The sequence below is a fragment of the Pelecanus crispus genome, chromosome 1 (genome assembly GCF_030463565.1).
Source record: "Pelecanus crispus isolate bPelCri1 chromosome 1, bPelCri1.pri, whole genome shotgun sequence".
In the NCBI taxonomy this organism is placed as follows: domain Eukaryota; kingdom Metazoa; phylum Chordata; class Aves; order Pelecaniformes; family Pelecanidae; genus Pelecanus; species Pelecanus crispus.
Window position 1 is genome coordinate 218080466 of NC_134643.1, and position 26348 is coordinate 218106813.

General features: G+C 38.6%; 1 protein-coding gene across 1 annotated transcript; it reads left to right on the forward strand.

Annotated features, from left to right (window-relative positions):
• Nucleotides 1–3139: 3139 nt before the first annotated feature.
• Nucleotides 3140–24896, forward strand: RAB38 (RAB38, member RAS oncogene family). The gene is made up of 4 exons (XM_009492525.2): nucleotides 3140–3168; nucleotides 5158–5414; nucleotides 13395–13675; nucleotides 24744–24896. The coding sequence occupies exons 2-4, from the start codon at nucleotides 5210–5212 to the stop codon at nucleotides 24894–24896; spliced, it is 639 nt and encodes a 212-aa protein (XP_009490800.1). The 5' UTR covers nucleotides 3140–3168; nucleotides 5158–5209.
• Nucleotides 24897–26348: the final 1452 nt, after the last annotated feature.

Here is a 26348-nt window from a genome sequence, read left to right on the forward strand (position 1 = left end):
AAGTAATTCGCAGTACCTGAAGAGGGTTAAAACTGCTGCGCTGTCAGTTTTGTCCAGGTTTTTGTTGGTAGCTCCATAGTAGCAACCCTGCCATGAGTGTGATGGTTCAGTCTACAACCTCGGCGAGTGCTCTTACACTTCGTTTATTGACTCTGAGACACGACAATGTCCGTTTGGAACATTTCAGACTAATTCTGTGCTGTATGATGCTTTCACTGCTGTCTTGACTCAGGGACAAGCCATTTTACTTTTCCCTGAGTATTACTGACCCCCTGTTATTAGATTTTACCTATGGCAGACATTCTGGTCCTTCCCCTTATTGCTTTTCAAGTTGCATTGTGTTCATGTATTCCCAGGTGACTGTTCAAATGGACTTGGTGTAAAGTGCACTGCAACCCATCTAAGATTTCGCTGCAGGCTCCAAAAGATAGACCTTAACTGGGATTTTATTAGGCTGTGCGGATCTATACGAAAATAATAAAAAAACAAATCAGCCTTGAGAAAAGGCAATTACATCAAATTACTATTATTTTTTGAGTCTGATGGAATAAAAACATGTGTTTGCACAGGTAACTAAAACCATCTGAGATGCCCTGAGGCATCTGTACAAGGGTGGTGGATATGGAAGGTATATTGAAACGTGCAACAAGTAGGTGTGCTGGGTCCCTTTGTCAGACTAAGAGTTTGTAATTGTGAGAGCACCACAAACTCTCACTCTTTAAATACAATGATTCATGCACCTATAGGCTGTTAAAATTTGGTATCTCTTTTCCTGTGTTCTCACTGTTTCTCTGCCCTGAATCCTGTCTTGCCATGAGGTTTGATCTTGCAGGATCTCTAACCCTAGAAACAGATCCGTTGCTCGAGGGGACAAAATTGGAACCTCAACCAGTAACTCGTACCTGTCTAAGACTTTTTAAATAGGGCTGTAATTGTGCTAGAGGGAAAAAGTTTTAGCTGGTTTCAAGCGGTGTAGTTCCTGAGATAAAGCAGACACTGCCATGGACCATTCCTGCCATCCAGACCTTGTTTTGTAGGACAGCTGGAGCATAATTCCCAGGAGGTAACACTTGGGCATGCCCATTAAGTATGTTTGATGAGTCAATAGTAATTTTTAACTGAATGTCTTAATCACAAGAACCTTTGGAATGGAAGAAGGGAAAATCCAAACTAATTAAGTCTTTCTAGTCTAAAAATTGGGTGGCATGCACCATTTTGTTAAAACAATCTATTTCTCTGTAAGAGATTATTCTCACCATGATTGAACATTCCCATAATGAAGTCAGTGAATATGCTATGACTGAAATGAGGAAGACAATATTTTAATAAAAGATGAACAGTCTCCTGTGCAGCTAACAACTTGGTATTTAGTCCGCACACCAGGATTAATTGGGATATGAAAGTTTGGCAAAAAACTGTATAGAATTTCAATATTTCGTATTTTTTTTAAAGCAGAACATAAAATAATCTATCGTATTAATTTGTGTGTGTGTATATATATAGATATATACATGCACACACACATGTGTTTTGCATTTCTCTGGATTATGGTCTCATTTATATTATATGATATTCAGTAAGATCAGTGTGATGGCATAAGCCAATCCCTTCAAGACATTCAAAATTACCAGGTATAGGTGTGGTGTAAAACCCCTAGATAGTTAGATGGCAATCTTTTAAGTACTTTCTAATAATTTGAATGTGTTTCCTTGGACAAAAACTAGTACCTCATGGTTTCAATATCTCAGACAACATTGTAATTTTTAAAAGGTATATTGGTAACAACCGTGTTGCTCTGTCAGGATTGACACCTTTTTCTGTGCTATATGCCATTCAAAGAGGAGTGATAAAATCCAGGATGCATTTATGCTGTCCTTGATTCCTGTCAACGTAATTGCATCTTCAATTTTATCACTTCTGTCAGAGAAAAAGATCTCTGCTAATGACAGAAAAATAGTGAGAAATTCCTGAAAGTTATCACTGTAAAATGAGTTTCACTTTTATGCTGAGGCCAACACAGTCTGTAATGTCTTAATTTGATAGAACTTTCTTAAATGTTATTATTTACAACAGAGATGTGTAGAGTTTGTATCAATTCCTGCCAATTAAAATAGAGTGTTAATGTACTCTATTAATATTAGGATAGGTATTAAAATAAAGATAGCAGAGCATCAGATGGCACTATTGTGGCAAATAGCGTAGTGGATAGGCAGGGAATACAAAAAATAAAACAAGATAGATATACATAATGTCACATGGGATTTTAATTATTATTTACATTGGTTTAATAAAGTTTAAAATGCATGTCTTTGCCAGAGGAAACACAGACAACCAAAATACAAACACTGAAATATCAACAAAATTGTCGGCATGTTTACATATTCTTATTGCCTGGACATTGTCAAAGGACCTGAAGCAGCAGAATAAGGGCTCAGAGAGACCATCTGGTTCTCCCAGCTTAACAAGTTACTCTGTGTCAGCTGAGCCTTGCTAACTACCTACCTGTGAGTGGCAAATGCAAGCTAACATGGTGTATATTAACGGCCCTTAACTGTGGTCTCAGCTAAGACAGATTGCATTGCATCAGCTCCAGGCGAAGTGCACTTCCCTGGACACCTCTGCCTGCAGCAAATCATTGAGTCACAGTAACGTGGTTGTGTGCCCAAAGGCATCAGCTGGCATCATCAAACAGGTCTTGCAGTGATTGCTTAAGACGCGACCAGCCCAAATTATCTGCCTTCCCCCATGACAGTGCTTACTGTTTCTGCAGCAGAGCTGCAAATGAGCAGTACATCCACACCTCCCTGCCCCGGTGCCTTGAAATGACAATGAAGCCAAACCAGTACAGACATGGTTCATGACATGGGAACAGTCCTCCAAAAAGGTGGAGCAAGGCAGGGCTGAGGGCCTTATCCCTCTTCAAGAGCATTTAGCAGATGGTTTATAAAAGCCATTTCACCATGGAGTTAAGAGATCTGGGTGCAGCTTTCATTCAGCAAGATGCTTCAGTCCATGCTTCAGTTTAGCTCAGTGAATCATCCCTCTAAATGCAACAGTGTCCTACATGCTCACCCCACATCAGAACGCCTCACTGAACGCCTTGCTTGTAGCCCTAGCGCCGTCCCAGGGTGACCTTGATTAAGCCTATGAGAAGCTCATCGTACCAGCGTGTTTCTGGGGCCAAGAATTTAGCCAGGTTCAAAGAAGAATTGGAAACTTAAACAAATAACACAATTATCCAGAGCTATTATAGCTAATGCTAACAAAAACTGTGGAAGAGAGGTAAAGCCTCATGATTCTGGGTGTAGGCCAATCTCCGACTACACTTACTAATAGCCTAAGACCTCCAGTTACCTAATATCTGCTCACAGGGATCTTCTGTGCACTGTTCTCTGAGCAGTGACGATAAAAGATCAGATGTAATTTCAACCTCATCCAAAACACCAATTTCATCATTTCCTAAATTGCTAAATTGCTGTTCTTTTTTTAACCTCTAAAATGGAAAATCTTCAACTATAGAGGGGAATTGTGAGTGCTTAGAAGTGCTTGGGTATTGGATGCTCTCCGAAAACGGCAGTGCTGTGAAGGTAAGATTCACAGGCTGCACAGTACCAGTAGCAACAATAATAAGCTTGAATCATGCAAAGATAGTAACTGATTGGAGGGAACTGGTTTGCTTCTCAAATTGTAGTCTTTTATGTCCATAGCTAACAAGGCTAAGGCCTTTAAAATTTTCTTTCCGAACAGAAGGATACAAATGACAGCTTGTTTTTGGAGAGAGAATTTATCTTATTGAAAAAAGGCCTTTTATTAAAAATAAAAACTTTCAAGGAAAATAAGACATTTTTCTCCTCAAATTACCCATTTCCACTTTGTGTGTGTGTATACATACAAACTTTAAAGTTTGAGTTTAAAGACTGATTATAAAAGATTGCATAACAGAAGTGTTCTGAATTCTTTGTCTACTAAATCCAGGTTTTTGGATAGATGACAAATTTCTAATGCCATTTCAGTGCACATTTGGATAAGAACTCCATCAAATAATATTTCAGTAAGTGTAAAATGGCTTTTCATTTTGTCAAGATGATCAATAAATGTAAAAATCATTCATGGATGAGTTTCACACAATACTAAAATTTTGGGGGTTTGTTATCAAAACTGTTAAAAGGATCAAACACCTCTAGGCAATGGATAGAGGTCTCCAGCTAAGCTGCCAAGTTGAAGCTTTCACTGTGTTTCACATTTAAAATACAGGGTCAGTCATGTCAGTGGAATGATTTACTCAAATGTGTTCAAGTGTCTGCAAGTTTCATATCACTTATTTTGGAAAACAGAGAACCATTGAGACACTGGCATTCATATGCTCTAATGCTGTTATGCTTTCATAACTTCTGATTATCAGAGTCATGGGATAAATCTGGATTTTTTGCATTTTAGAGTCCAGTTGTATGAATAAACAAAGCATGAGCTGTGTGCTGCATTCAGCAGATGTGAGCATGCTTATAAACAGACAATCACAATTAGGTTAATGAAACTTAAAAATATGTATCCATTATAATTAAAGTCACACAGCCCTCCTAGCATGGACACATGTAAAGATGCTTTATATTGCTGTACCTGGCACTTCTAGTGATATAACTGCATTCACACTAACTTACATTGATTAAAACCAAACCACATCCAAAGTTAAAGTCACACAGGTTTAATTTTTGCACTTTAACGGAGGTGTGAAACCTCTGAAAGGAGACTTCTGCTTTTTTGCAGTGACTGGCATTTTAAAGATGTATGGAAACAAGTATAGCGTGATAAATTATCACCAAGAAGACAGTGATTAAAAAAAGTACGTAAAAGTAGTGCACAACAGAAACATTGTCCTTCCAGTGAGGAGTAAAGCAGGGAACAGAACTGTTGCCTGAATTTTCCTGCAAAGTATTTAGTAGTCAGACTAATCCCAGACACAGCTCGTGCTGACCTTTACACACATACACACAAAACTTTCTGGGAGACTTTCTTTCCCCAGTTCCTTGCTTCATCGTCCAGCAGGGCTGCCTGCTGGACCTGGTGATCCTGCTTCTGTACTAAGGGAAAGAGCCTCCACCTACCTTCTCTCCTTCCCTCCCCAGCTCCTCACTCCCTCTCTCCCCCTCGGGCTGGCAGGATTCCTCTGGCAGAGCATGCAATCAGTTTGCAGGGAGCAGCCACAGGAAAGATGCAGAAGCACAATCAGAAGGAACACCTCTACAAGCTGCTGGTGATCGGGGACCTGGGAGTGGGCAAAACCAGCATCATCAAACGTTATGTCCACCAGAACTTCTCCCCCCACTACCGGGCCACCATCGGGGTGGACTTTGCCTTGAAGGTGCTGAGCTGGGATGCTGAGACCGTGGTACGTCTGCAGCTCTGGGATATTGCGGGTGAGTACAGAGGAGAACCCTTTGTGCCATAACCCATCCAGAGACAATCCAAAATATAGACACAAATTCATTTGTACTAATCTTTAAGTTGGAAACTACCAGTGCCTATGCGGTCAGTGAGAAGAGACTGAGGAGAGAAAACTTTAAGCGCAGATTGACATTTTGGAGTTTCCCTAAAGCCAGCAGACCCCCAAAGAAGGGGGGTCAGAATGAAACCTGCCCTGCCTGACTTTCTCCCCAAGCCCTTAGCTGCGTGTGGGGACACGGGCACCTCTCTCCAAATGCCCCAGTTCTTCCCCTGCAGCTGCTGTTGTTCAGCTTCCCTCATTAGACTAACAGATCTCTGTGATGGGAGGGAGAGTAACAAGAATTTCCTGTTACATCTATTTAATTTGCTGGAAGAGATGAGGGATTCAATCAGGTGGTTAAAATTATTTTTATGGTTTAAAAGTTAAGTAGAAAGTATCGCTGAGTTACTTTATCAAAATACCTTCCTTCTTCCTTTCCTTCCTCTCTCTCCTATCTTCCTTCCTTTGGCCCAATGAAATGTAAACAACTTCTGACATGCTTTGAAAAAAAAAGTGTTTTTATTTGGCAATAATCCTGGTTGTTAAAAATGTATTTGCTCAAGTTTACTTGTCCTTATTCCAACATTGAGGAAAAAATGATAATTTACTCTGTGCGGGGAGGAAAAGAATAAAGAAGTGCAGCTCTCCTTGCATGCTTACATAATTGAAAAACACAGAATTTGACACTGTTGCTGTCAGTGCTTCGGATTTTTTATATTTGGCTTCCAGTTAAACCCACAACTTTTTATTTTTGCCATCCCCATTACTAGGAATTAATAATTTTTATTCAGTCCACAAAATAAAAGTTTATTTTGATGGCATATTTCGCATGCTGTAAGTAATCATTTTTCATTTAGTGTATGTAGGAATCCAAGTACAGATATAACACAATAGCTTACAGCAAAAATGAGCATGTTTTTAAAACTCAATTAAATTAGAAGTTACATTTGTTAAGTGGGGAATAGAGGTGAAAATTACTAGCAACAGGCAACTGTGCCAGCCTGTGGCCTGAGCTGTGGGTTCAGTGATCTAGTCCGGAATGGCACCGAGTGAAACTAGTGAAATGAGAAAATTCTTGACATTCTTATCGGCGGAGGGAGTGCCTTTCTTCTACACTTAGCTGCCTCATGTCTGAACTCTGAATTTGGCACCAAGGTACTAAAACTTATGCAACAACACTGCTTTCTTTATGCAAAACATGCATAACATCAACCTTTTGACACATCAGTATAGTCTTGTGGTTTTATGATATTAAATACGTATATGCTCAGTTTTCTTTATTAAAAGTTGGAATAATGGGGAAAGAATCGCTTTTATTGCTCGCCAGTGACAGATTATAACCATAAATACATACATATCCAGCAAAAGTTTGCTGCATGAGAAAAAGCATTTAATAGTAAATTCTGAATGCATCAGAGACTTAAAGAATGTATTTGCATGCCTTGTTTCAGAGATTTATTACACTACTAATCATGTGCTGGCAGATCATATGATGTAGCTTTCAGTCAGGCTGCAGAAGCAATTACACCAAGTTGTAGTACTGAATGACTAGCATGCTTTCTGAGTTATCACACATGACAGAGAGAATTACAGCATAGTACTAAATTTCATATGAATTGCTCAATTCAAAGCATCTCTGTGAAGGTCAAGACAGCAGCCAGTAATAAAAAGAGTTGCTGTCTCGTTTTAATGACTTCTGTGTAAGGACCTTTAGCTGTTGATGGCTACACATAGAAAATAAGTTCTGTAAGCAACACACTGAATTCAGATCAGTGTGGTGCTGGCATAGAAGTTACCACAAATAAGGCATCTGGCTGGTGAGAAAAAAAAAAGTTGTTTAAAAATGAAAGCGAAGTAAAACTGATTGGAAATATGGAAGTGGTTTATCCTGGCTGTGGCTGGTCATATATCACCACTCGCAAAACAGAAATATGCAAGGATAAAAGGGAGGAAGATAAAATCACTGGTCTCAGAATGTCCTCTCTCTTTTGGCAGAATCTCTGTTACTAGGTCATGTTTATCTTTGAGGGTAAAGTAATACATTTTCAGTCTCTAACTGAGCTGAAGGATGTTGGCTTAGCATTTAGGACATCCTGAATTGAAGCAAATGCTGCAAATGTATCAATATATGTATATATATCTCTATATGTGTGTGTGTGTATGTGTGTATATATATATAATCTCAGGTATCATTTTAGCTCTTACATCTCCTCCTCCTTCATTATACAGCCAGTGAACTTACTACTAAGCATACTCTTCCTTGCACTTCACTGTGTGGATCAGTGGGTAGTAAATTGTTTAACAATCTACAAATAATTCTCTCAAAAATCATAGAATCATAGAATCATAGAATGCTTTGGGTTGGAAGGGACCTTTAGAGATCATCTAGCCCAACTCCACTGCAGTGAGCAGGGACAGATTTAACTAGATCAGGTTGCTCAGAGCCCTGTCCAACCATGTTTTGAGTAAAACTAGTGTCAAGCCTATCTACATTATTAGTAGGATTTACATACATGGTGTCTGTGTGGGAGGAGTGACATACTCCAGCTGTGGTAGGACCAAGCAGTTTACCCTTGTTTACCCTTACAGACATAAGAAGAAAAAGCAAATTTGGTTTATCTGGTGCCATCTGATTTCATAGTTAAATGTAGTTTATATTTCTGTAGCATATTTTCCTGTATCCTTTAATTTGGTTACACAAAACTATAGTAAGACCTAATAACTAAATGCTGAAACTGCATTTATTTAGATAAGAGATAAATGCTGAATGACAAGGATAACTAAGTATTAGAAAAAATAATTTAGACATAGGGTAGGCTCTGCATCACATATTACATTAAGGCTTGGGGTTTTTTAACAGATAATATATTCCTGGAGCTATGAGTGTTAAACAGGAATAATTGGACAAAACTTCATGGTTTATGTTGTTATGATATCTGTAACAACACACTGGCATTAAAATCTATGAATTTATGTCTGAGCCAGTCAAGTGCCTAAAGTTTCAGATGACTGAATTGTCACTATTTTGTCTGGGAGGAGATATACATGGTAAAATTCTCCTTGTCTTTAATTTCCTCCCAACAATTCCATTTTATTTCATTGAATGTCCCAAATTCTCATTTTGGTGTTCCTGTCCCTCTTAAAGTGGGCCATCACCTTTACTGCTACGTGATATATCTTTAAGTCTTGCTCCTCAGTCAATTTTTTTTTGTTTCCTTATCTTTTCTACTGCCTCTGTGTGAGCATCCTTTAAATTCATTAACAGACTGTTAGAAGGAAAGCTTTAAAAGAAACTCTTAATCATATTTTGAACAAGGCTGCTGTGGTTGAAGTCGCCCTGCAGATGCAGGCTGGGACTGCTTTTGAAGAAACCAACCATTGCAGACAGCAGATCTGGGTGTATTTGCTCTTCACTTCTCTGAAAAGCTGCTCTCAGTGCTACTGTCTGTGTTTTGTGTCCACACAGCCCTGAGATTTCTCTGAAGACCAGTTTTAAGCTGCAGATTTACTACAGGGAGCAGCTCTGTGAGTGCAGCAGAGGGCAGAGAGCAGCACTTCAGAATCTTCCCCCCCCTTGCTACTTTTTCACAGCCGTGTCAGCATCACCATTATCCCTCCTGCTGTGTTAAGTGTAGGCTGGTTTATTCACTGCTGCCAAAAATATGTTGGTTTGCTTTTACAAGGCTGGATCTCATCTCATAAACAGCTGGTCCTATGCATTGGAGACATCCACACAACACCAGTGGTGAAAGAACAGTTTCATTTCCTTTCCCTGCAACTTTCACTTTTGGGAAGAGCAGTCTTTGCACAGATATAGGCAAATGTCTCTGCATTTGTAATGTTTTTAAGACTATTATGCTCCAGAAGGGGTAAACAGACTGTTCACTAATGCCAGACACAGCACATCCTCAGCGGTTTAGGATTTTAGTGTCTGCTAAGCATTGCAGTACATATGCATAAATAAGATAGTCATGGTGATTTCTAGGCTAAGTTACCTTGAAATTACTGTTCTGCAAACATAAATAAGTCCCTCACTGTGATGGTTTTATTTCAGTATAGATTTGTGGTGGGATCCGTGAGCCTGATCCTTCTGACAGCCTGCTTTTCCACATTCTGGGGTGGTGAACACCATCTCAAGGCTGGCTTAAGTTTCACTCCATAAAGACAATGACTTGAATTCAAGTGTGCAAATTCTGAAAGTTATTTTGAAGTGAAAGGTAAAAAATGTTTAACTTCTCCACAATTTCCAGCTTTTCAGTGTTGGCTAAAGGCCCTCTGTAAAGGATGGTGGTTCCCAGAAGCTTTTGCCTCCTAGGATGAGGGATGGTGGCAAGAAGTAAAACCCATTGTAAAACTGGGCATTAGGCAGTTTTAATCAGTTTTTATCTTGCATTATATTTCAGATACTGCAGGTGAGATGGTGGAAATTATCTGAGTTTTAGCACTTTATCATTAGTTTTTATAACTTTATCAGAGAAGATAGTGGTTAATGGAAATTATAGATTTCTGTACAAGCCATGCTGGCAAAATTATGTGGGGTGCATTTTTATAACTATGAAGATTTAGCTGTTGATTGCTTTAAGCCCATGAAATGATACCTTTCCCTGCTGCAGAGGTGCCACTGAGATTAGGTTAAATGTGCAGGCAGGTGCCATTCAGACAGGGAGTCCTTCCTTTTAATGGAAATCTTGGTGCTTTGGCAGCTTAGTCTCACTGGGTTCACTTCAAAGGGGGTTGGGATTCATCTGGTTTAACAATTAGACATCTTGTACTGAACCATGTGAGTATAAGCTACTCACCCTGGGCTTGCCACAGGGTTGAGAGTAGAGGTTAAATACCTCCATAATGAAGCTTATGTGACCACTCTTAAATGTCTACCCTTGCTGAGAAGATGCCCTCTAGAAATTTCTTCTCAGTCTCTGACTACAAAGGGACCCTAATCTTAGATACACCCAGTTAATTTTTTGGAACCTAAATTAGGGCTGATGAATCACAACGTAAAGCACCATCTCAGTGGGCAAAAGGCCATCAGACTTGTGGGGTTTGAAGGCAGATGCCAGTGGCCTTGCAAGGGATGCAGTAAAGTACAATGGTCCAGGTCAAACAAACATTTCACAAGTTTCTGAGCCTTCCAATGAAAAGCAAAACCCATTTTCTCCAGTCCCTCTTACAATAAAGCAGATTCTAATGTTCAAGGCTGCCTGCAAGATACCACTGAATACCTAATGGTTGATCTATTTTCTAGCCTAATTACTGCCTAAGCTATTGTATTGCTGAAAACCTAAGGCCAGATTCTGACACCTTTAATATATCAAACAGTGCCTATTTTCATGAGTAACTCTGCTAAATTAAAAAGTTTTAGGAACCTCATCTATTACAATAGGCATTTGTTCACATAAGGGAGAATGTTTGGAAAAAAGAGTCCTCCTGGATCCTTAGACACAATATTTAGCTCTTCAAGCACAATGCAAACACTAGAGATCACTTTTTTTCACAATCTAAATTAAATAAAAGTAAAGCCATTATGTAAATGACATAAAACTAAAAGTCTGTGGTTTACAAACCACCTCTTTTTTCCATTCAAAGTTTCATAATATTTTTATGCCAAGTATGTTAATATATTAACTGCAACTGATGGGGAAAAAGACCACTTCAAAAAGGGTTTAGGCACTTTATTCAGCCAGCAGCTCCATTTTTTCTCTTTCTTTGAAGTGATTGAAAATGGAAATTGGTGAGCTCTGTCCTCCTGCATAAAGCTGCTTTTACAAACACAGTGGCTTTTCTGTGCAGTGAAAAACCTAGGTATCTGCAAAAGCAGCTGGAAGCAGGAGGAGGAATCAGGGTCATACTGTTTGTCAGAACTTTGTGGGCCACTACTAGCCAGAAGATCACATCATAAGAGCCTTTTATTCCTCTAATAACTTTGATTGTTTGTGATGAATGAATTTATGATGAAAATTAATAATTTAGTTCATGTTCTATGACAACTTATCCCACCTATCTTAGAGATCTGTGTCCCAACAAATATATATAAGGTCCAAGTTTAGCTGTTCTAATATCATCTGCATCTCATATACAGTGCAAGCACCCCAAGAACTTTGCATGAAAAGTATAAAGTGTCATTGAAATGCAATATGCATCAAAACCCAATTGTATATGTTGCTGCTTGCCTCACTGCTAAGTTTCTAAACAGACCTTGACTTGTTTGAAGGCACCTTCTTGCAGATGAAAAGAAAAATTGCTCAACAAGGAGATTATTGAATAGCACATGACTTAGCCATTCACCTAATTAGCCCACTGATAGGAATCGTAAGATATTTTAATAAAGCATCGCCATAAGAAATTTTCAGTATGACCTCATATTTCCCAGAAATGATGTATTTCTATCTTGCTTTATCAATGGGACTCAGTGTTTGTTTAAGGCAAAAAAAAATCTAACATGAATTTGGAGAAGACAGACGTCCACTTTTGGTTTCTGTATCACATGAATAACTTTCTCCTTGCTGTAACAGCTAGTGCATAAAACCAAAGATAAACATCACAAACAGATGGTGTTGACCCCATAAGTGCGTTCAGTGGTATTTCCATTAAATGAAACTACATGGTCTAGAAGTCCAGTAATCAGCCCTCTGCAGTTTTCAACCCAGCCTTACATTTGACAGCAAAATTTCCATCAGATAAAACCTCCACAGGTAACCTTCCTAGGGTCAGAGGCAGACTGCCAATCTTGTCTTCTAACCTACTCAAAATCATGCACATTGAGAAAATAAGGCTAGAAACAGGTTTCCATTGAATGTTGTCTATGTCTGAGCATATGGTTAAATACAAGAGTTGTCTTGCTTAACAACTGCTGCTGTTGTCAGTTGATTCAGAAATTTATAATTCTTTTTTGGATCACAGCTTAGCAGTAGACATCAATGGAAAATCTATTTTTTCACTTCAATAAAAATTCTGTGTAATTTATTTCCATTCTTGGAAACATTTTTTCAAAGTTCCTGTGAAAGCAGCATATATATTAACAAACCCACAGCTGATCAACATGCCCCATCTTGATGTCAAGTGTGTTAATTTTTACACTGTTAATCATATAAAATGATAGATATTTACAAATGTCCATGTTTGAATATAATAATACATTGTTAGCTCACAAAAATACTGTAAAAAATTTCCCAGAAGACACTTTGAATTCAGCAAACAGAGCTATAAAGCTTCTGAACAGGTCTAGTGCAAAACATCTCCTCTCAGATCTTTTCACTGGAGCTCTTCATATTGCTACTGTTGTTCTATTTCTTAAAACACTTTCCACGTTTGTAAAGGCTTTAAATTCACCTTTCTCACCTCTGTTTTTCAGTTTGCCAGTAAAAGTAAGTCCATAGTGACTCTAATGCCTGGTATGGCTCCAGAGCTTAATTGTGTTACTGTTGATTATTATCACTTGCATGAGAATATGCAGGATCCTCTTCATGCATGAGCAGATTAATTGTGTTAGATGTTTCCTACAAAATACCATAGTATCAAGCAGCTTCCAATCTGGTGCCTAGATTTTTTGTGACTCCTGTTTAAAGTCCTATAATGTACGCTAAAACCCTTGGTACTGTCCACAGACCTAGAAATCTGTCAGCTTAATGAGAACTGAAGTTCAAGCTTGTCATAAAGTTATTAAATTTCCTTGGATGTTTGCTTTAAAACTCTTTCTTCGTGCTATACTCCCTTGGATTTTCATACAAATGAGTCTAGCATGGTACTTATCATTATTTAGACAAAGAGTAGCTTTCCAGAGACTTAAAAAATGAAGTCCTACCTGCAGTAATGTTCTCTTAGAAAATGTGCTCTCTGAAATATTGACCAAGATCGGAAGCAATGATTTTTACAAGGTGGTGTTTTTTTTCCCCTCCTACTTTCTTCATCACAGGTCAGGAAAGATTTGGAAACATGACCAGGGTATATTACAGAGAGGCCATGGGGGCATTTATTGTCTTTGATGTTACAAGACCTGCAACGTTTGAAGCAGTGACAAAATGGAAAGAGGATTTGGACTCTAAGTTGGTTCTTCCAAATGGCAAACCTGTGCCGACAGTCCTCTTAGCAAACAAATGTGACCAGGGAATAGATGTTCTTATGAACAACGGCATCAAGATGGATCAGTTCTGTAAAGAGAATGGGTTCGTGGGCTGGTTTGAAACATCAGCCAAGGTAACGTTTCCACTTCTTTTTAAATGTTTCTCCAAGTACAGAGAAATTAGTTCCTAAGATAGTTCACGCTGTTGAAACTTGTACCTTGCAAAGCTCCTTTCTTAGTGGAAATAATTAAAGATGAATTTGTAAATTAATACATTTCTATTTCTTTTAGGCCTTTTATTGCAAAGCAAATTATATGCAATGTTCTGAAATGCAGCTGCTCTAATATGATAGGCCAGCAGTAAATTATGTAACTGGTCAACAACTTACTGTGTAATAGCCTGGGGAGGAAGATGGCCTTTGGCAAGGCACAAAGGTTACATCTTATGAATGATATGAGGATATTTTTCATATTTTCAGTGAATATTATCTCTAAATATTTTATAACCACTTTGCCTGAGAAATGCGGATTTGAGACAATAGCTTTATTGTGTTAGATACCAGAAAAAAAGGTCAGTCTATCATAGTGCTTATATGATGCTTACTGTTATAAACTCTCATTCTCAAAAGCCTTTTCAAAAAAAATCACCTATCTGGGGAGGAAGGAAAGATCAGTGGTCAAAGTGCTGAATGAGCTGCTCTGAGGTTAAATTCCTTGCCTTGGTACAGATTTCCTGGGTACCTATAAGAAAATGGAGATAAAAACCAGGAAGGGCACTGGAACTTTCAGAGTATAAAGGCCCAAGGTACAGTGGTCCTGTATATCAATTTGAGATTTCTCATATAATCTCAGTGCATGCAAGATCTGGAGAGCTGGCATGTGAAATACTGATTTGAATACAACAGCTCAATGGATATTGTGTTTATTGTATTCTCCAATTATGAAAGCTGGTGTCATCATTAACAGCTCTGAGGAATGTTTGGATGTTTTAAATGTACACAGTTTGACTCTGGTTTGACCTAGATTTTTAGCAGACTGAAAGCCAAAGTGCTACATTCAATTGTTTGATTTCTTTTAGGCACTTTATGGAAGTTGCTTAAGAACCTTTGGAGTGTGTACTAGTATTTTACTTTTCTGGTCTTGACTCCTTCTTTAAGCATTAATATTTAAAAGAAATCTTACTTGTAATCAGCAGAAGTAACGGCACGTGACTAGCAGCATGTCCTAGTCTGCCTCAAGCATTACATGAACTCTGGGCTGAGACATCTTTGTGGTCACAGTCCTTGCTGTCCTACTGAATGGGTCTCAAAACTAGTCACTGTTTATTCAAAATGCCATTTTTAGGGAGACAGGTTCTAGGTCAGTGTGTAAATTATTTTGCTCTACAAATAGGGTACTTCTCATTCCTGCATGTGCAGGACCTGTTTTGAATTCAGGTCTGTGGTTCTCTGCTGATTTGTGCTGGATGAGGCCACCAGAATCCAGTGTTCCTCTCTAGGATAAGCAAACTTGTACTATGGATGGTGTCTAGTTCCAGTTAAGAAAGAGGCCAAGATATCCTACATCAGCTTCTTCATGGTAATTATGGCAGAAAGCTAATTATTCCAGGAAAAAAAGAAAACCTAGAGAGCAAAGCATTTGAAATAGCAGCTACAAGAAGAAGATGTGGAGAGTTGAGGGGATTATTACAGGACAAATTATTATTATTTATATAAGAATATAAATAATAATACATTGTTAGCTCACAAAAGTACTGTAAAAAATTTCCCAGAAAACACTCTGAATTCAGCAAATAGAGCCATAAAGCTTCTGAACAGGTCTAGTGCAAAACATCTCTCAGATCTTTTCACTGGAGCTCTTCATATTGCTACTGTTGTTCTATTTCTTAAAACACTTTCCACATTTGTAAAGGCTTTAAATTCACCTTTCTCACCTCTGTTTTTCAGTTTGCCAGTAAAAGTAAGTCCAAAGTGCCCCCTTTCAATATTCTATTAGGTATCTAACTGTCTTTCAGGCCACAAATAACATGAAATATCTGGTTGCAAGTATCCGGGATCCAGTTCACCAGTGATGTGTAACACTATATATGGCTGTTTTCTTCAGAATTACTTTTTCTTCATTTTCTGACATGTACGTGAGTCTACATTTCCTGGGTACAAGAACCAATTCACTGAAAACTAAGACCTGAGGGCAAAACCATCACAAAAATGATACAGAGAGAAATGAATAACAGATTGTTTCAAAATGCCTGCATCTAAAAGCCTTTCAAGAGAATGAGGGGCAACAGGATGGACCATTGTTTAAAGGATACAGGGATATAGTTTCATTACTCTAGGTTTGGATCAGCAAAGTCATGCAGCTGGTCACTGCTCTTTGGCCTATGAGAAAGGAATCTGTACCATGAATTCCATACATCAATCCCCAGCAAGCACCTGTCCACCTCTTAACATTTATTGTGCCAAGGGCCATTGCAAGTCATGGCAGAGAATGAATGTACAAACAATTTCAAAGGCAGCAGGGAGGTTTTACCATGATGATGGACCCAGTCTTGGGCAGAACTATGGAAGTGTAAAGGACAATTAAAGTTTAAAAAAGTCACAACAGAAGAAAATTCAGTCCAAGTTTTTCTAAGCCACATGAGTTATGTTAAACAAAGGAAATATCTGTATTTTTCTTACTTTATTTAACTCAGAAACCCAAGCAGTCCTTGGGTTACCAGTGCAATCATGTAAGAACAGAAAGAAATCCAGCTATGACAAGTGTTATCTTCAAAAGCCATTGTGGAGGGAGCAGTGAGAGCTGAAGACACATGACTGTTACCAGACTGTTCTGTGCTGCTATAGACTAAAGGCTAGGATCTGTTATTCTGCAATCCCCACATCTGATTTCCACCCAGAGTTGGAGGCTCCTGACTTTAAAATGATGCAAAGAATAATTCCACTAAAGACAGTAGAATCACAACAATTAGGCTAAGTTAGATCAGAATAATTTAGCCACTTGATCTAAGTTCTGAACTAAAACCTATGTATCTCTTTCTAAACAGAAGTTATTATTACTACTATTTTAAAATATTGGATGTAACATGTATCTGGTATTCTTTCAGCCTAGGGCATATTAAATAATTGAACTTGGAGCTGGGAAAAAGAAAAAAAACCTAGCTATCGTTGCTGTAAAGAATAGAAACTCTTTTCTGAAGCAGATAACACTGGCAGAGAAGACATCATATTGAAGCTAGCAGTTTTAGTAGTTCAAATAAGTAATAACTCTTTTTTGTGGTATCCTGTAATAATTAGATCTCTAGAGGTTTTCTGGAGACATGCTTGGAAATGTTATGGCCTTCAGAACAAACTGAATAAGATTTATGCATTTTGGAAAACAAAGGTGATTGCTTATAAAGATACATCTTTTAGTTCTGGTTGCCTTGCAGAAAGTATCATGCTATACGTGTACCTACCATATCTCAAGCTGTCAATGGTTTGAAATTTTTGTTTGTAGCACTGGCAGATTACACAAAAAAACATCACTGTATTATTCCCTGGTGCTGTTTTTCTTAAGCTAACCACTTCAATATAAAACATTTGAGCCACCTAATGCATTCTCACATATTAGTTTTGAGTCTTACATTAATCTAAAGGAAATACTCAGCTTGTTCCAATCTGCTCCCTACAAATTTAGAAGAACTTGTTCTGATAGTTGCCATGTAAGAAAGGCCTTATGGGCCAAGAGCACAATGCAGTATAGTCATGTTACTCATATCACCATATATCCAGTGGAGAGCCTGGTCTCTTTTACATATGCTTATTTTGTTTGTTCATATTGATTGCAGCCTAAAAGGCACATCCCCAGAAAACCAGGAAATAACCCATAAGAGTAAATTCTTTAATAAATTTCATTACCACAACTATTGTGAAAGATGCATTTTTTTAAAGGAAGGAAATTTCTCTGTCCTGTCACACATTTAATTATCCAGCATGTGGCCAGAGTAGCTGAGAGCTCCACTCACATTTCCAAGCCTTTAAACTGTTTTCACCACCATTCCTAGTTCAAAGAAGTGAGCTTTTGACTTGGATTAGAAAAGCAGCAATTTCAAGCTTATTATCACTTTTTAATGAAAACGGAATTTGTGTATCAAAACAGACAAGTCAGGCAAAACTAAATGTGCTTGAAAATACCTACTTCGGAAATAACTTGAAATACCTTATGACTGGTCATAGCTGTGCTGTGATTATGCCTGAGTTCCTTTTTTCCCTCATGTAACTTTGCTGTCAGCATGCAGAATTAGGAGAAAAGACATTCTCTTTTTGTCCAAATTGCCCAGAAGCGCTGGTAGCTGTGCTTTTCAGATCCTTAACAAACTAGGCAAAACACAGAGCTCCTTGTCTGCTGAACATTGTGGCCTGGAGACTAAATGAGCACCGAGTCTTTGGGCTATTTGGATACATCCTATTTGGACCAGGAAAAAGTTATAGAATCTTTCATCCTCTAGGAAAGGAGGATAATAATGTGTCCCTTCTCCAGCTTTTGTCTGACAGGAAGCCCACAGTACGTCATAGTGCCCGAACGCTGAACTAGGAATCAGGAGTCCTCTTTGCCATTGATCTATCAGGTGACCTTCAGAAAGTCACTCTCTCCTCTGATTCAGCCTCTTCTTCCATAAAGCAAGGACAGCAATTCTGCTTATCAGTGAGCTCTCTGCACGAACCAAGCTCTATTATCCCTTATTTAAATCACAAATTCTTCAGTTCTTCTGACTGGACAATTATAAAAGTTGAAAAAGACAAGCTATACTGTAGACTTGGAGAGGAACAGGAGATGTGTTTTTGATTTCCATAAAGACAAATGAGGTCTGGACATGTATTTGAATTAGGCTGACACACTACAGCTAATCTGCTGATCTGGTAACTGAAACCAAAGCAATCCAGTTAAGACTGCCAGACCCAGTTAGGGATGTGTGGCTCCCTACATTGTCTTTTTAATTCACTCAAAAAAATGTCTAACCAATCTCACCACACAGAGACTTAGAAAATATTTCAGCTCTGCCATAGACCAAGAAATGAAGCTGACATCTAAGGCAGAAGCTTTCAGTTGAGATATACAGTCACTCTGTGCAAAATCCTCTGCAGAGTTTGTTTCCTGTGACTAAAAGAAGAGGAGTTGCTTCAGATCTTCCTATAGACATTAGAGCTGTCCTATAGCGCTCTGGATCACCTTCATGAAATATGATATTTAGTGCTGGCCAAAAGCTGGAAATTCACAGAATCGCAGAACTGAGGGCAGAAGGGACCTCTGGAGGTCATTTAGTCCAACAATTTTGTTGCAGAATATCCAACCAGCTCTAAGAATTGAATTACAGAAATTATCTTGTTCTCAGGGTTGCAGTCACAGCAGTTCACATCCATGAATTTCATGTTCATGCATCTGGATGGCTTTTAACTTGTATGGTGGTATTTTCCTACAAACACAACCACAGCAGTACAGCACAGCATCTTAATAAGACTCTGCTGCCAGTGGTTTCCAAGGGAGCTCTGCTAAGGGAGCATGTGGAGCCATTCCCTCGGATTCTGTGCTCCAGGGGAGTACAGCTTAAAACATCTTGAAGGTCATATCCCTGCTCCTGGATTTTAGCACCTTATAGAAATAAAATGTGGAAACTATGTGATTCTCACTAGGTTCCCATCTAATACCTGGATATTTCAGAATTTGTAAATGTTTACTTAAGGGAAGTTGATTTCCTTTAACCCCAGCAGTAGACTCTAAAGTCATGTGTTTAAGCAGTGCTGGCTTAGACCTCCCCAGGTGCCCATGTTAGGTAGCTATGCCTGCATACACATGCCCTTCTTCACCCTGACTTTCAAGGTAAGACTCAGAAGCATAAGATTCAGTCAGAGAAAGAAACTACCCAAATGTAGGAAGGAAGAAATTTTATACCAGAAAACAACTAGACAGACAAATCTAAGATATCTGCATGGCAAAGAAAAAAAGTTTTATTTGGAATGAGACAGGCCCATAAAACTAGTAAAGGCCTTTTTAATTCTGTAAAGAGCTAAAAGCCAGTCTAGTCTGAGGGGATTTATTTCATATATTAAAATGGAATGTTCTAAACGTTAATGTTCTTCATCTGCATTAAGAGCTGATGACAGGGGGCGGGGGGGGGCAATACAGAATGCAAAGAAGCTTGCTGAGTTTACGTACTGCTTTGAGACACATTCAATAAAGTATTTATTTTCCCTTCCATTGATTGTTTCATTACAAGACTACAACATTAATTCCCATAGCAATAGGGTCAAAGGTTTTAAATCATGCAACTCTACTTCCCTGCCCTGAGTTGCTATCCTTTCCCTAAAACTGCCCTTTGAAAACATACATTTGAAGGAGATCAATCTACAAAGCAAACTGTAATTTCATTTGTGTCTTCCAGTGTTCCTTTCCGGCTTTCAGAGATTGCTCAGAGTTATTTTCTTTGCCTTGCTTTGTCTGGTAATAGAATAAAGAGTAGCGTGTGCTGATTTTCACTCTTGCATTCCTTCTCGATGGGGTCAAGAGAAAGACCTACTCAAGTAGTCAGACATCATCACAGGAGCTGGGTTCAGGTCCTTGCTCTGGCAGACATTGGCAGGTTGATGCAGGGTAGACCACTGAGGGCTGGATTCACAACTTAGTTCTTGCATCACTTGCTGCCATAGTGTCTTTCAGATGCTGGGGCTTGCTGAGGCACAAAAGTCACAGAAATGGGTTAGGCATCTTGGGGGACAGGGCAATGGGAGATGCCCAGGAAAGGGTTTTCATAAAAGCTAGCATGCTAAATCAGGATGTCAATGTGAGTAGTAGAGCAAAAGCAGGAAGATAAGACTGATAGCAACAAAGGCACCATAATACGGTTAAGATCCTTCCTTTTTGGTCTTGCAGTAAAAACTCTCCTGCAAGCCTTGTGAAAGAAAGGTGTGTTCCTACCTTATCATGAGAAGACTTCAAACTATGCCATCTCCCACTTTCCAACTAGTCACCATGTGCTGGACCAGGTTTCATGCAGTTTCCACTGTTTGGGGCTCTGCTTTTTCTCCATTTGATAAATGGCCGTGGCAGCACTTCCCTATCACAGAAAGGTGCTGTGAAGATAAACACCTCAAAGATGCAGCGCTGAGTAATAACAGCCTTAAAAGTAGTATAAGTGGACAGACCTTCCCCAGTGTTTCGAGAACTGTGAAGATAAAAGTGCCCTCAGAGCGGACTGGAAAACAAGCTACAGCACTACAGGTGCATCTAGTACCATGTTGAGAGCTAGATAACCCCTGAAACATCTTAATGTTCAAAAGTGGCTTCACCAAGGAGGCAGAGAATAACCCTCAGTATGACCTAAGGAATTTGCTCAGAACATGAAAGGAAGTTAGTAAAAGCAAAAAAAAGAAGAGAGAGAAGAGAAAGAAGAGAAAGAAGAGAAAGAAGAGAAAGAAGAGAAAGAAGAAGAGGAGGTGCGGTGTGGCGAGGCATGGCAAGGCAAGGCAGGGAAAGAGAAAAAGTCTGAACTGCAGCAATCATCACAATTCCTGTGGTGTTTTGTGTAGAACAAAAGCTATAATGGAGATGACAGTTAAGGCATTTCAACATAGAGACCCACTGAAAGGCATTGTTTCACTCTGTTGTCTCACCTATATTTTCTTTCTTTTTTGAAACATAATTTTATTTTTAGGCATAATTAGGGTTACTTCCATGTTTCACTGCAATTAGTAGGGTGTATGTGATTATTCCTCTCTGTCCAGTGTTAGTCTCTGATTGTTGGTTTCTTTGTATTTGTTGGGTGGATTTTCACCTGCTCCTTTCTCTGCCTTTCCCTAGATTGCCTTTCAACACTTCCTGCTCTCTAAAATTACCAGGTCTCTGGGTGTCTGTGTTTGGATAGCAGATCACCTTCTACTGTCTGCAGCTGCTTTGCTGCCTAGCAGAATATTGATTTTTTTTTTTCTTTTTTTTTTCAAAATATACTGTAGGAGGAGAGGTGCAGAAATCAATATTTCATTAGACAGACCAGAATACAGCCACATCTGATCCACAGACCTGGGACACGGAGTAGACATGGCAGGATTAGGGTTGTAACAAAAGGCAATAGTAGCATCAGAAAGGAAGCAGTCAAGGCATAGACCTAGGACAGCAGGAGTTACTTTATTGGCATGAGCACAGGCTCCTTCCAGCAAGTGACTTAACATGTTGCTTCTCATCCATACCATGTGCCAGTTGTCATCTGAACCATAGGAGAAGGCTGGAGCTAGACACAAGCTCAAAACCAGCTGTCCTGTCTGATGGGGTCATCCTTCCTCTCTTGCTCCATTTGTACCCCAGCAGAAATTTTCATCCATGCAGCTTAGTTCACATAAATGTTCAGGACACAAAAATGCCTCTCTGATCTAACACGCATTATGGACAGGACTTTTTATTCCTTTCCTCTCATAGAGAACAAAAGGTAGAATTTTAATGGCATGGGTTCAAATGCTTTGAATAGTGAATCCTTGCAAACCAGCACATTTTGCTCAAAGAAGAGCTCAGTCACAAAGTTCAGCAGGAGCATCTGAAGGGATGGTGCCCTGGCAGAGAGGAAGGTGGTCATGGACTGAAAGTAGAAGCCTTTTCAAGCGGAACGGCCAGAGACAGGGATGATCTCTATCTGTATCTAATCCCACCTTACAGATATTCAGTAGATCTGGGCAGACACCTACCAGGAAAACAACAAACTCAATCCAAAATGCAATTAATAACATAATAAGGAATATGGGTCAAATGTGGCAAATCTTTTCATTAAGAAGGTGAAAGAGCAATGCAGAAAAAGAGAAGCTTTTAATTTTCATATTCCCAAAATTAAATATTTTGACTTTTTATGTCAAAACAATACTTGCAAGTTCAGATTTGGCTTTCTTCCCCCAAAAAGTTATAGAGGTTTATAAAGAGGTTTAATAATCCAATTTCACTTTGATTTGAGTTCTGGCTGAAGTCAAAGAGCATTGTTTTTTCCTTCTGAAGTTTTAGGCTAGGGTCTAGCACATGGACTTCCATCCATTACCAGTGGGGATGAGGGATGTCTACCTATACCCATTTTATGCTTTTGTGGGCTTGGGTTCCTTCTTCCTTTCCCACTCGTACAAAATGCTGATCTTAAACCTCTGGCAAAGAGGGTTTCTGTTAAAACATCTGAACATTAATCAATTTGTGCACAATCTAAGATAGTTACTAAGACATTATTGAAAAAATGCATGCTGCCATCGCAAGAGAAAAGCAGCACAGGGGTAAATGAAATGCTTATCCAACCGTTAATAAAGGAAAACACAATGCAGAAGGTTTTTACACATTTTTGTGCATTTAACAATCCTGTTTTGTCTTCAGCTTTTGAAGCAGTACTGAGAGATATTTTTCATTGTCTATTTTTTCTAATAAAATTTCACAGTGTTCTGAAAAGACTTTTGGTGCATGCTTGAGGAATTTGCTTGTCTGGTCTGAGAGAGCCATGTGATACAGTAGCATTTTAACATCTCAGTACAGAGCTGACTCCCAGCTCTGTATTACTTTCTAGGGGTTACTATGTAAATGACTTGTCTAAAGATCTGGTTTTTTACAACCAACTGATATTCTTTACAGGTCAAATTTCAAATATTTAAGTTCACTTGCATAGTTGAAGAAACCTGTGAAATCTTGGCACTAATTAACATCTTCAGTTATGTCCCCAGATTTCAACTCTTTACTGTGGTGCAAAGGGATTGGTCAATGGATTTTGTGGAGCTTTGCTGTTCATTTCAAGGGGGATAGAAAGCCTCACAGAATCCATTACTTTAGCTTTTGATCTTCATATAATTGTACTATCTCTACTGAAACACACGCACGTGTATTTTGGTTTCTTTCTTTTATAGCTGAACTTCCTACTTAATCATCTCATCTGAGTTTTTTTAAACATACACATGCAAAAAAATGTTTCACATGTTAAATTTTACAGGTTATTTTATTAATGATGCTGAACTGATGTTGAGCATTTGCTGAAGGTAGACTTCATGGCATTATGTACATGGGTGTTTATGGTCTCAGTACAACAGGCTCCAGATTCAGCTTGGAAACCTGGGTCAGTCTTAGATTGCAAATAAAAACATAATTTTTATGGAGCAAGAGAAGTATGTGCATATACATAAACATATAGATACATATTTGTATACATTTCTGTATGTATGTGGGGGTGTGATACGATTTCCCAGAAGATTGAAGCTACAGTGAAGTTTGTATCTCCTGTCATATAAAATAAATAAACAATGCCAATATTTAGAGTAGAAGAGTGTCTTTTATGCCAGAAAGCCTGACTTTTCATTCCAAACATATCAGTGGCTGTCATTAAAAAAAAATCCTTATGCAGTATTACTGCTTATTTTATAGGCTGTGCTGAGCTGTGTCTCACTGATCAGGCTCTTTCAGCTTTGCTTATTCTATTCTACAGAGTAAGGGTTGCTGCAAGTTAAACATGCTGTTGAAATAAGGCACATGTAGAAAAAGATGTGCTTTGCTTTTCATTCTAAACCCATAGAGTGAGGATTTCTGTCTTACAAATGAAGGCAATGGTGATACAGCTCTTCTGAAGCATATATTGGAGTTAACTCAGCTTCCACAAAAAATGAGGACTCCGAATGGTATAGAACTTTTTTTACTTATTTGTGAATAACTTGAGATGGTATCATTTATTCAATGAATCTGGTTCATCACAGGTTTCCTTGTGAGCATTGTAATACAGAAATCTTCCTGACACTGTGGAAAAGGCTTTAAAAAATAAGTGCTACTGATGGCTGTAGCTGCTGATAGGTAATTACTAATTTGAAAACCAGAGTAACCATTATTCAAGCAGTAAAATATGGATTTTGGAGTGTTACATCAGGCATCTGTCTTTAACATCCCTCTGGCATTTGTTTGTTTAATTTATTGAAGCAATCAAATCACCAAGAGTTTGAGGTAATATAAAGTGAACTCAGTATAATTCAAAGGAGTTATGAATCATAATATACAAAAAAACTAACTTAAAAACTACAGTAAGCATTATTTAATCCAGTCAAATTTTAAAAGCTGTTTATTAAGGAAAGTAAACTTTCGATGTTGCCTAGAGAAAAATTTAATTATGCACAGGAAATATGCAGCACAGTGTAATTAATATTGACTAATCAACCTCTCTTTCTGTTTCACTTGCAGGAAAATATAAACATCAATGAAGCTTCCAGATGCTTGGTGAAACACATAATTGCTAGTGAGAGTGATACAGTTCAGTCTATTGAACCAGATATTATAAAACCACACTTGAATTCCTCCAAGATTGTCAGTTGTTCAGCTTGCTTTAAATCCTAAGAGACTTCCAGACTATTACAAGAGCTGAACAACTATGATTCACAATGTATACTTTACCCAACATACCCAGTCTGCCCAGATTGTCTATAAACAGATTGCCATTTTCTCAAAAATATACTTAACATTTTCCATAATTTTCATAGCTAAAATTTATTGTGAGCTGTTCATTGACAGCAACTATTCAAAACTGTCTTTGGCTACTGGTCAAATAAGACTCATGGTGATGGCTGTGTTTTCCCAGTTGGGTAGCACCAACAGTGATATCAAAACCTATTTCTTTGCAACGTGGTTTCTGAAAGCTCATATTTGTGATGTGACTGCAGTAATACTCTACTTCTCCGTTGGTCCTCCAGCCCATCTTCTCAATATCCTGACCAGGCAACCATTATCATTACACTTTTTTGTCACCCCTCATACTTGAATGATCTTGTTTCATATGAGGAAGATGATGATGACAATGAAAATATAGCTGTTCAGAAAGAGGCAACAAAAATGTTCACAATGAAATATTCCCATTGCAAGTTCAGTCACCTGGATGAGGTGCCAAGATTGAACATAGAATCATAGAATCATAGAATGGTTTGGGTTGGAAGAGACCTTTAAAAATCATCTAGTCCAGCTCCTGTGCCATGAGCAGGGACATCTTCCACTAGATCAGGTTGCTCAGAGTCCCGGCCAACCTGACCTTGAATGTTTCCAGGGATGGGGCATCCACAACTTCTCTGGGCAACCTGTTCCAGTGTTTCACCATGCTCACTGTAAAAAATTTCTTCCTTATATCCAGTCTAAATCTACCCTCTTTTAGTTTAAAACCATTACCCCTTGTCCGACTGCAACAGGGCCTGCTAAAAAGTTTGTACCCATCTTTCTTATAAGCTCCCTTTAAGTACTGAAAGGCCACAGTAAGGTCTCCCCAGAGCCTTCTCTTCTCCAGGTTGAACAACCCCAACTCTCTCAGCCTTTCCTGTCATTAGAAGAACTCAGCTTGTGAGACTGAACACTGATGTAGTTTTTGCTGCCCCTTTCTGAAGAGTTAAATTCTCATAGTTGTTAGCATTGTCTTCAGGTGAAGCAAGATGAAACAAGTCAAGGGTAATGGGTGACAAAACAGAGAATCAGGGGTACATTCTTATAGTTGAAGTGGCTGAAAGTTTTCAGAAATGTTATCCATTCTAGAAAACCAGCATCTCCTCTGAAAAGCACTCATTGATTTTGTTCCTGCCTCTCCATTCTTCATGCCACAGGTGTTGTTCCTGTGTGTTTAAATTGTGTATATTCTATAAGTCCCTGCATGCATCCTTCCATTATGTTGATTCTCATGGGCAAATTCACTATCTACACTACAATGGAACAGTTGAGCTTTTCAGGAATGCATCTGTGTTGAATAACAGGGTATTTGCTTTCTGAGAACATTCATCTAAAAAAACACAATTGTATGAATGATTATAGGAA